At 42.0% G+C, this 10,057-nt stretch overlaps 1 protein-coding gene across 1 annotated transcript; it reads left to right on the plus strand.

The window, feature by feature from the left end:
• The first annotated feature begins 1,358 nt into the window (after window positions 1-1,358).
• LOC124691852 (chaperone protein ClpB3, mitochondrial) lies at window positions 1,359-7,361 on the plus strand. Its single transcript, XM_047225130.1, has 10 exons — window positions 1,359-1,646; window positions 2,497-2,715; window positions 2,800-3,037; window positions 3,504-3,699; window positions 3,884-3,938; window positions 4,388-4,538; window positions 5,014-5,322; window positions 5,411-5,676; window positions 5,767-6,696; window positions 6,822-7,361. The coding sequence occupies exons 1-10, from the start codon at window positions 1,359-1,361 to the stop codon at window positions 7,155-7,157; spliced, it is 2,988 nt and encodes a 995-aa protein (XP_047081086.1). The 3' UTR covers window positions 7,158-7,361.
• Window positions 7,362-10,057: the final 2,696 nt, after the last annotated feature.

The raw sequence follows: 10,057 nt of genomic DNA on the forward strand, positions 1-10,057 counted from the left end.
TAGAAACAAAACGAGCAAGACACTTCCTCACATCCAATCTGATTTTGACCCGTACAAAGTTTCCCATCCCATTCACATTGGTTTCAACCTTCAGAGCTTTGCCAACCTTCTTCTCCGTCGAGTTCTTTATCGAGTTTCATTACGATATCCAATCGGCAGCTTTATGGATTTGAACCCATGTATCAAAAAAGTTCAATTCAATAGATTCGAGTGGCATGAGCCCGTCATATTCTTCAATGCACACGACATTCGGCGAAACAGCCAAGGTCCCCCTTCCTTCACCTTTAACCGATCTCCCAAACAAAAGCATTGAACTCGTGAAGAGATTGCCCTCCAGATGGTGAATTTCAACATGTTGCGCTGGTGACCATGCATTCAACATATGTTGCTCAAAAGTTGCAGAACTAAACGTATTTGTTGTATGTACCTTTGCCAGGGCCATCCACTTTATACCTTGTTTCAGAGCTGATTCTTCTTCCTCAAAGACAAGGTCATCTAGTTCATCCTCCTCAATTCCCAATCTCTGCAGCAGATCGCCAATCGCCTCCGCCTTTTTGGCACCAGAACCGCTTGGTTGACTTGCCGAGCTTGCCGGACTTGCCATGCTACCAGATCAAAGAAAGCTTCAATCACGATCGACGAGAAAACGAGACCCGCAAAAGAAACGCCAAAACCCTAGATCTTCCGAAAACCAGGGCGATGCGATCCCCGAGTCCAGCGCTAGAAAAAGGCCTTCCGAACACCAGGGCGTTAGGGCGGAGACAACCCCACGAGGAGTCCAATCCGGAACCGAGAACTGAGCCCTTCCACCGGAGCGATCTCCGCCGGCAAGGTCACGAAGCCCTAGATCGCCTGGAGGACGAGTAGGTCACGTATGACTTAACCAAAAGTTGCCTTGTTTTGTAGTTTGTCTGTAATCGCTAAAGATGTTCACCCACTAGCAGAAACATCTTGTTTACTAATAGAAGCATCAAAACAGTTAATTTCACTTTTATAAAAAAATAATTCTCAACACTGTTAGTCCATTATCCAGCAAATCACAAACCAAATATTTCAATAAACCATTATCTCGTGCTCTTTGAACAAGAAATAGACAATAAACCATTGTCTTGTGGCTTTAGCCTTAATTTACGTATCCCTTCGATCCAGAAACAACGGTCCGGATCAGACGGTGGGCGCACAAGACCTCGTACCTTGCAGAACCTTCTCCAACCTTCCTCTTCCTCCGCTTCTCAAATCTTCTTCCCCTTCTCCAAGCATCGCCGACTCGCCACAAAGCACCATTTGCGCGTGCGCAGCAACACACCCAAATCCCCATTGCCACAGCGCCGAAGCCCTAAACAACCCTCTCGCTCGCCATGGCGCTCCGCGCGGCATCCAGGCTCTCGCGCGCCGCGCGGGCCACCGCCGCCGCCCGCCGCCTCGCCGTCGGCAGCCGCGAGCCCGTCCCGCGCGCGCTTGCGGCGCTCGCCGGGGAATCCTCCGCCTTCTTCTCCACCGCCGCCAAAGTCAGCAGGCCCGCGTGGCTAGCTCCTACCGTGGCCGGGCTCCCCGCGGCGGGCGGACGTGGCCTGCTGGTCCCGCCTCGCCGCCTGTTCCACTCCACGCCGCCGTCTCGGTACAGCGCCTCGGGCTCCTCGTCTCAGGTTGGATTGCTTCTTTTTTTTTTTTCATCTGCTGCGATTGGTTAGTGGTAGTGGCAGTTTCAGTCGGCGCTGCACATGTGTGGCACGTGCACACTGAATTTGTCGAATTCCCCTCTTCTTCTAATAGTCGCTGTGATGTTCTCGTCTTGGAGGAGTGTTATGCTGATCAGATGGATTATCTTTTCAATATGGCCATCATGAACCGGTGACCGGAAAGTGGTCAGTTCGGTGACTTCAGTCCCTACCTTGTCAGTAACTTGATAATCTGTGATAGATTTGAAAGTGAGTCAAGAAAGCAATTGCCTCTTCATACCTCAGACATTAACATGATTATCAGATTAATTGTATTTACTATGGGTTTGTTTGTGCGTAAATAGTTTTCTGCTTGTGATGTTCTCATCTTGGAGGATTGTTATGTTGATCAGATTGATTATCTTTCAATTTGGGCATATGACTGAAAACTGGTGTTCAGTTCAGTCCCTACCTTGTCTATCAACTCTTGGCTTTACCCATACAACTGGAAACTAGTGTCGGCATTAGATTTATTAGGTCGGTAATTTGATTATCTCTAGTGTGATGTGATAGATTTGAGGAACTCCAAGCATAAGTGATTCATGAATGGAATTGTCTGTTCATACTTCAGACACTAACATGATTATAAGATCAATAGTACTTACTATGGGTTGTCACGCATTTATTATGTTTGTGCGCAAATCATTTTCTGCTTCTAAGAATGCGCTCTCTCCTGTTACGTACATGATTTTTGTTTGTGTGTTTGAACAGAGGCTTTAGTAGCTTGTTGTATGTTAGGGCATCTCTACCTTTTTCTTAACTTTCTGTGATTAAACAGATAGCTCCAGGGGAATTCACTGAGATGGCTTGGGAGGGGGTTATCGATGCAGTTGAAGCAGCAAGATTGTCCAAACAACAGATAGTCGAATCGGAGCACCTGATGAAAGCTCTTTTGGAGCAGAAGGATGGTTTAGCACGCAGAATATTTTCTAAAGCAGGGATAGACAACACATCGGTTCTGCAGGCTACTGATGACTTCATTTCTAGACAGCCCAAGGTTCTAGCACTAGCGATGGTAGTTCAGTTTGATAAATGGTATGTCCTCAAAGCCTTAACATAATCGGGGCTCTTGCTTTGGCAGGTTAGTGGTGATACAAGTGGGCCAGTCGTAGGGCCTAGTATCGTATCAATTTTGGATAACGCTAGGAAGCACAAAAAGGAGTATGGTGATGAATTTGTTTCTGTTGAACACCTACTGAGAGCATTCACAGCAGATAAGAGGTTTGGGCAACAGCTGTTCAAAGATCTCAAAATCGATGAGAACGAGCTGAAGGAAGCCATCTCTGCTGTGCGTGGCAGCCAACGAGTCACGGATCAGAGTATGTCTAATGGATGTCATTTGCATTTTGCAAATTATTCTTTGCTCCATTCTTACATTTGATTCAGAACTTGATTCGTCTGAAACTCTGAATCCCTGCCTTTTGATATTTGCTAAATTTAGTGGCAGTGTTGTGGTTTCAGGCATTGCATTAGAATTTACTCCAATAATTTTACTTTGAATATGGGTTAGTTTTTTTTTTATCTTTCACAATAAATAATAAGTGGTGATTCCACTATAAGTGTGTATCTATTGGATGTTGGGCACCTTTAAGGCTTTAACTGACACGTGTATGAATATCATATTCTTTACTTCGTTTTGTATATTCGAGTAGACTAGTACTTGGTATGTTCACTAAAGAAAGAGTCAATATTTTGATGTACGACTGCTCCTCATGCTTTCATGATAATGAATGATCTGTTGTAATTTTGTGCGATAACCATGTTTTTGCTTACTTCTTCTGCCAGATCCAGAAGGGAAGTTTCAAGCTCTAGAGAAGTATGGTATCGACATGACAGAATTAGCTCGGCGTGGAAAACTTGATCCTGTTATAGGACGTGATGATGAAGTGCGGCGATGCATTCAGATCCTTTGTAGAAGAACGAAGAATAATCCTGTAATAATTGGCGAGCCAGGAGTTGGCAAGACTGCCATTGCTGAAGGGTGATTGCTTGTTCTTTTCTTTTCTTTTTCTTTATTTATAGAGGGCAAAAGATGTCTCTACAGGCTACAGTTTATACAATGTATATCGTTATTCCAGCTGAATTCTAGAACTTCCATATCATACCTAAGACTCAACTTACTTTTGATGAGCACTAAGAAATACTGTTGCATTTATCATGTGCAGGTTGGCGCAGCGTATTGTGAGGGGAGATGTTCCTGAACCTTTACAGAATAGAAAGGTATTCAAATATTTAGTTATTTTCAAACCACATTGTTTTATTTTACCTTAGGATAAAAACCTTATGCTTTTAGATTATATTTGAATTTGAAAATCATGTCGTTGTCTAGGTTGAAGGTGTTGCACTTTATTTCTTATTACTAACAATCAACCAACAAGGTCACTTTGATAGTGGATAGGAATTTCCTGCAAGTAGTCAGAAATCATCAGGTTGATTAACTGACAGGAAAAGAATATTTCTTAGTCTTAACATTATATAGGGCCTTTTCGATGTACTGATTGCATAAGCTAAATAAATAGGATTATCTAAATAGTTTGGTTCATTGAGGATATGGGTGACTAGCAAGGGAACTAAGTTGAAAAAGGCAATAAGACAATAATGGAAAGTAATCATATCAAGCAATTCAACTGGTCATTCATTCTGACTTCATTATATATGTAATATTTCAGCTTATTTCGTTGGACATGGGAGCATTACTTGCTGGTTCCAAATACCGTGGCGATTTTGAAGAGAGACTTAAGGCTGTTCTGAAGGAGGTCACTGCTTCTAATGGGCAAATCATCTTGTTCATTGATGAGATCCACACTGTTGTAGGTGCAGGTATGTATTTAACTATTTATGAGTATCCCTTGGCCATTTACGTGTTGAGCTTTATTGCAGTTAACACCTAAATAATAATGAAGCATATGTTAGGTACAAACGTTACAGATTGTGATCTGTGATAGTAAGAAGGCAACCTAAAATAGTAGTCTGTTTTTTTTTTTTTTTAAAATAATAATAGAATTTTGAGCTCCAGGGTGAGATTATATCTGTCTCACCGTTCCTTGTCCCTCTTAGTGTCTGGATCTCCTTATCATCTCACCCACTGACCGTCATCTAGATCCCTAACCCTAAGTAGCAAGAATTTGATGTTCTGACCAGTGACTACTTCACCATTTATTTCTGAAAAAAGGTTAAATGTGTATGCACATCCACATATTGGCACTTATTTCATAAGTGAAACAAGCAGAGTCTTCCCATGTTATTATGTCTGACTTGCAAGTATTCATCCCTGGGCCTGATTTTTCTTCTGCAGGAGCCACTGGTGGGGCAATGGATGCTAGTAACCTGTTGAAACCAATGTTAGGCCGTGGGGAACTCCGTTGCATTGGGGCTACAACATTAGATGAATATAGGAAGTACATCGAGAAAGATGCTGCTCTTGAGCGTAGGTTCCAGCAGGTTTACTGTGGTGAACCAGAAGTTGAGGACACAGTTTCTATCCTGCGTGGTTTGCGTGAGCGGTATGAGCTGCATCATGGTGTTAAAATATCAGATGGTGCTCTTGTTGCTGCAGCGGTTTTATCAGATCGCTACATCACTGGACGTTTTTTGCCTGACAAAGGTATTGCATGTATTATATTATGGAACTACTATTGGGAGCGAGGGTTTAATTCATTATTTATCTTATATAATTTTCTTTTCACATGCAGCTATTGATTTAGTTGATGAGGCAGCAGCTAAACTAAAAATGGAGATTACAACAAAACCTATAGAGTTGGATGAGGTTGATAGAGAAATCATAAGGTTTGAAATGGAGAAGCTTTCATTGAAGAATGATACTGATAAAGCCTCCAAAGAAAGGCTAAGCAAGCTTGAAGCTGAACTAGAATCTCTCAAGCAGAAGCAGAAAAACCTTTCAGAACAGTGGGAGTACGAGAAATCATTGATGACTCGTATAAAATCAATTAAGGAAGAGGTAGAGCCAGCCATGTTCTGTTGTGTATGTTATTTTGCTGCATTTGTGCTATGGAACAATATGACCTTTAATCTCTTTTATCTTTGGTAGATTGACAGAGTTAACCTGGAGATTGAAGCCGCGGAGAGAGAATATGATCTGAGCCGAGCCGCAGAACTCAAATATGGAACACTTTTGTCACTACAAAAGCAGCTGGATGAGGCTGAAAAAAATCTTACTGAATTCCAGCAGTCAGGAAAGTCGATGCTTCGAGAAGAGGTCACTGATACTGATATTGCTGAGATTGTTAGCAAGTGGACTGGTATTCCGGTGTCAAATCTTCAACAATCAGAAAAAGAAAAGCTACTGCTACTAGAGGATGTACTTCACAAGAGGGTCATCGGCCAAGATATTGCTGTCCAGTCAGTGGCTAACGCAATCCGTCGTTCTAGGGCAGGCCTAGCAGACCCTAACCGTCCAATAGCAAGCTTCATGTTTATGGGTCCTACAGGTGTAGGCAAGACCGAGCTGGGAAAGACACTTGCTGAATTTCTTTTCAACACTGAGAATGCCTTAATACGGATTGATATGAGCGAGTACATGGAGAAGCATGCTGTCTCTCGCTTGGTTGGAGCACCGCCAGGGTATGTTGGTTATGAGGAAGGGGGACAACTGACAGAAGCTGTTCGCCGCAGGCCTTATTCTGTTGTTCTGTTTGATGAAATTGAGAAGGCACACCAAGATGTCTTCAACATCTTGTTGCAACTGTTGGACGATGGAAGAATAACTGATTCCCAGGGAAGAACAGTGAGCTTCACTAACTGTGTTGTCATCATGACATCGAACATTGGTTCACCATTGATTCTGGACACACTCCGAAACACAACAGACAGCAAGGATGCAGTGTATGAGGTTATGAAAAAGCAGGTGACGGAGATAGCTCGACAGACATTCCGACCAGAGTTTCTGAACAGGATAGATGAATACATTGTATTCCAACCATTGGACTCCACTGAGATAAATCGCATTGTGGAGATACAGGTAAATATCCTCCTTTACGTGCAATTTTGCTTGATTTACTTGAGTCGCAGCACTATGTTCGGATTATATTTCAGTGTGTGTTTTGGTTGACCTGATCACAAATTGTTATTGTGTCAATCTTGCAGCTGAACCGTGTCAAGAACCGGCTGCTGCAACAGAAGATTCACCTTCAGTGCACACCGGAAGCTGTGGAGCATCTGGGCTATCTTGGCTTTGACCCAAACTACGGTGCTCGGCCTGTCAAGAGGGTGATCCAGCAGATGGTGGAGAACGAAATAGCCCTCGGTGTGCTGAAGGGTGACTTCAAGGAAGACGATACTGTCGTCGTGGATGTAAGCTCTGTGGAGATTGCCAAAGGTCTTGCCCCAAAGAAGAAGCTGGTAGTGAAGAGGTTAGAAAATGGAAGCACAGAGCTACAGAGGTTAGAAATTGGAAACACGGAGTTGGTTGCTAACGACTAAAACTCGAGCGTCCGCAGCTCTTTCCGTAGGTGTGAGCAGTTATCGGTGTGATGTTTATCTCGTGCGAGCTAGTCACTAGGAAATGTATGGATCAGAAGCTGCTAGATGAGCATGTTCCCTTTCTGTCCTGAACTCCTGATCTTGTAGATTCGTGCCAAACTATGTATATTTCTACAGAGGTTTGATGTCATGAATGTGAAGCATGGTCAATAAGCTGCTCTGTCTATGCTAGTTTCTTTTGGAATTGGTGGTCTTCAGTCTAGACTGTCAGTGAGACTCTATAGTAAATCTAAACTACGTTTTGCCACGGTAATGCGCAGCTTGGTAAAACTAGGGAGTCGGGAGTCGACAGCAAGAATAGAATGGGAGAATCATCAGTTGCTCATACCGTTTGCGTCGTTGGTATAAACTGGCATGACCTCTGCGTACGAACGATTGATTGTTGCCTTTTGATAGAAGCCGTAATTTATTTTTCTCGTTTCCGTGGGTGGAACAATATTGTGGTGACTTGTACCAACGTTTGATTGTTGCCTTGTTGGGTATAAATACACTACTTGAGTGTAAACTTCCACCGGCGTCCTGTCTCTGATTTGTAGTTTGTATTTTTTTTTTGTTTCGTGTCCTTCATGGCTTGTACGGTGAGATGTTAGAGGAAACTGATACGATCATAAGACTGCAGGAGCAGCAACCTTCCTACTACACTGACCATTATGGGTGGCGCCAATTCGTGAAGTGGATGATCAATCGATTGGGTGAAATATATAGCACTGCAAAGATTGTTTGTTAACATGCAGATATATTGGAACTGCATTCCATGAAGTGGCAAACTGGTATAGGGGACTTGACTAAGAGAAATCAAAGACTACGGAAAAATTATGTTCCATACGATTTGCTTTGACATTACCAGTAAAAACATTTATATGTTCACTTCTGGTTACGAGTGAAATTTCAAATCCGGTGTTATTTACTATTAAGTTAGGGTACTTATTTTTATTGACAATACAATGCTCAAATTTTCAAGTATAGAAAAGATCATTACAACTGACCAAATCCAACAAAAAAGAAATTAGGAACACTACCAAATGATCATTGGAGCTCGGATAGTATTTGTTTTAAATTTTACTTTCAAAACTAAAGAATTGAATAGAAAATTATACGAGTACTTATACACGTATAGTATCCTTGGTAAATGCAGCACAGATATTATGGGCTCTAATCAGTCTTTCTAAATAGTTCTAGGAAAGAAAAATCATTCAAAATGCTCCTTCCGTTTCCTAATAAGCTCCTGCAAGGGAGCCACTTTGCCCCAGGAGCTTGCTGCTCCGTCGGATCTTCTTCCTCCAGGCCAAAGCGCCACTTCGGAGGATCTTCTTCAATCTCCACACATCACCGCATGCCGACCTTGACCCAAGTGGTCTCGTCCCGATGGCGATCTCGGCGTCCGTAGATTCGAGGCTCAGCAGCAATGGTCTAGAAGGACTCGATCGCTTTTCCAGATCTCTTTAGGGGCCCTTTTCAGAAAAGTGGGAACCATGTTGTAATTTTATTTCCTTCCGAGATTCCCATTGTACCTTGTACCCACCAAATGAAATGAAGCTTCTGGGCCCTTCTAGACCCATCCCCTGTTAAAAGAAGTCTCCCCGCGAATGCCATTGGTATGGAAGAACTTGGCCCAAGCTTCTCCAAGCGGGCATACCAAAATCTTTCTCGAGGACCAAAAATGCATTTTTGTTGGAGCTGGTGTCTACTAGTCAAGCATTCATCATTAGAGGTTCCTCATTCATCATTAGAGGTTCCTCGCGTGGTTCGTGCTAGGTCCATCATCAAATTTGACTTGTTTCATATCGATATGACATTTGGTAATTATCCAAAAAATGTAATGACTTTATAATTTCTCTTACAAACCAAATTGAAACGTAATTTGATTGAAAAATAAATGAAGAGTCCCAATTTGTGTAAGACCTATGAAGATTGTTTCTGAGATAGCAAGATATAATAATAAGTTTATTCAGTGAAATACTATGCCACATGCTTGACGCTTATATTAGTTTTTTCCAATATCCTACTAACTTTCGGTTGCCCAATACCCTGCTTTTCTACCATTGGACCGTGGCGACGATTACCTTACCAACCAATCAATAGTGAAACAGAAACACAAACTTGTATAAGAAAACCTGAAATTCACTTTATCTCCCAAGTGCATATACTCTCTTTACAAAAACACATTTCAAAATGTTAGACAATTCAACCCGTACATCTCCATATTCTATGTGCGTATGTAAAGATTTGCGAAAAATGAAGATTTTCTTTGACCTACAAAAAAACAGACAAAACAAATCTTGTGAAAAGCCTTATTTTAGCCATGAATTTTATCTGCACTAAATTAGCAGCGCAAAAAGTCCATTTTTTCTAACAGGGCAAAGCCCCGGTCTCTACATCAAATGATGCATGCGGTCTTTTAGTAACTTATTACTTATTCAAAGGTATACATCTCATGGATAGAGGGTCTATACATGAATCAATGACACACTAAAAGAGAAGTCTAACGCCATAGATTACATAAGCTCGTGCTCATCAGGATGAAGTAAGTCTACTAAGAGGCCGCCAACCAAATTGGTTGAATACATCCCGTACTACCATTTTTAGTTGGTTGCACCCAAAATACATGGCCGACCACGCCTCATCCGGCTGAAAAGACGTTCACGTGTGTAGCCCGCAGAATAACCTGCATAGAAGAAGGATTCTTTGTTTTGTTAAAGAAAAAATATTACGTGTGTTCCATATGACCCAAACTAAAGCACAAGCTCCAACCAAAATTTGACGTTTATCTTACAAACCCCATGCAACTAATTACCTGCAATTTTTTTGACCTTTATCTTACAAACCCCATGCAACTAATT

The sequence above is a fragment of the Lolium rigidum genome, chromosome 2 (assembly GCF_022539505.1).
Source record: "Lolium rigidum isolate FL_2022 chromosome 2, APGP_CSIRO_Lrig_0.1, whole genome shotgun sequence".
In the NCBI taxonomy this organism is placed as follows: domain Eukaryota; kingdom Viridiplantae; phylum Streptophyta; class Magnoliopsida; order Poales; family Poaceae; genus Lolium; species Lolium rigidum.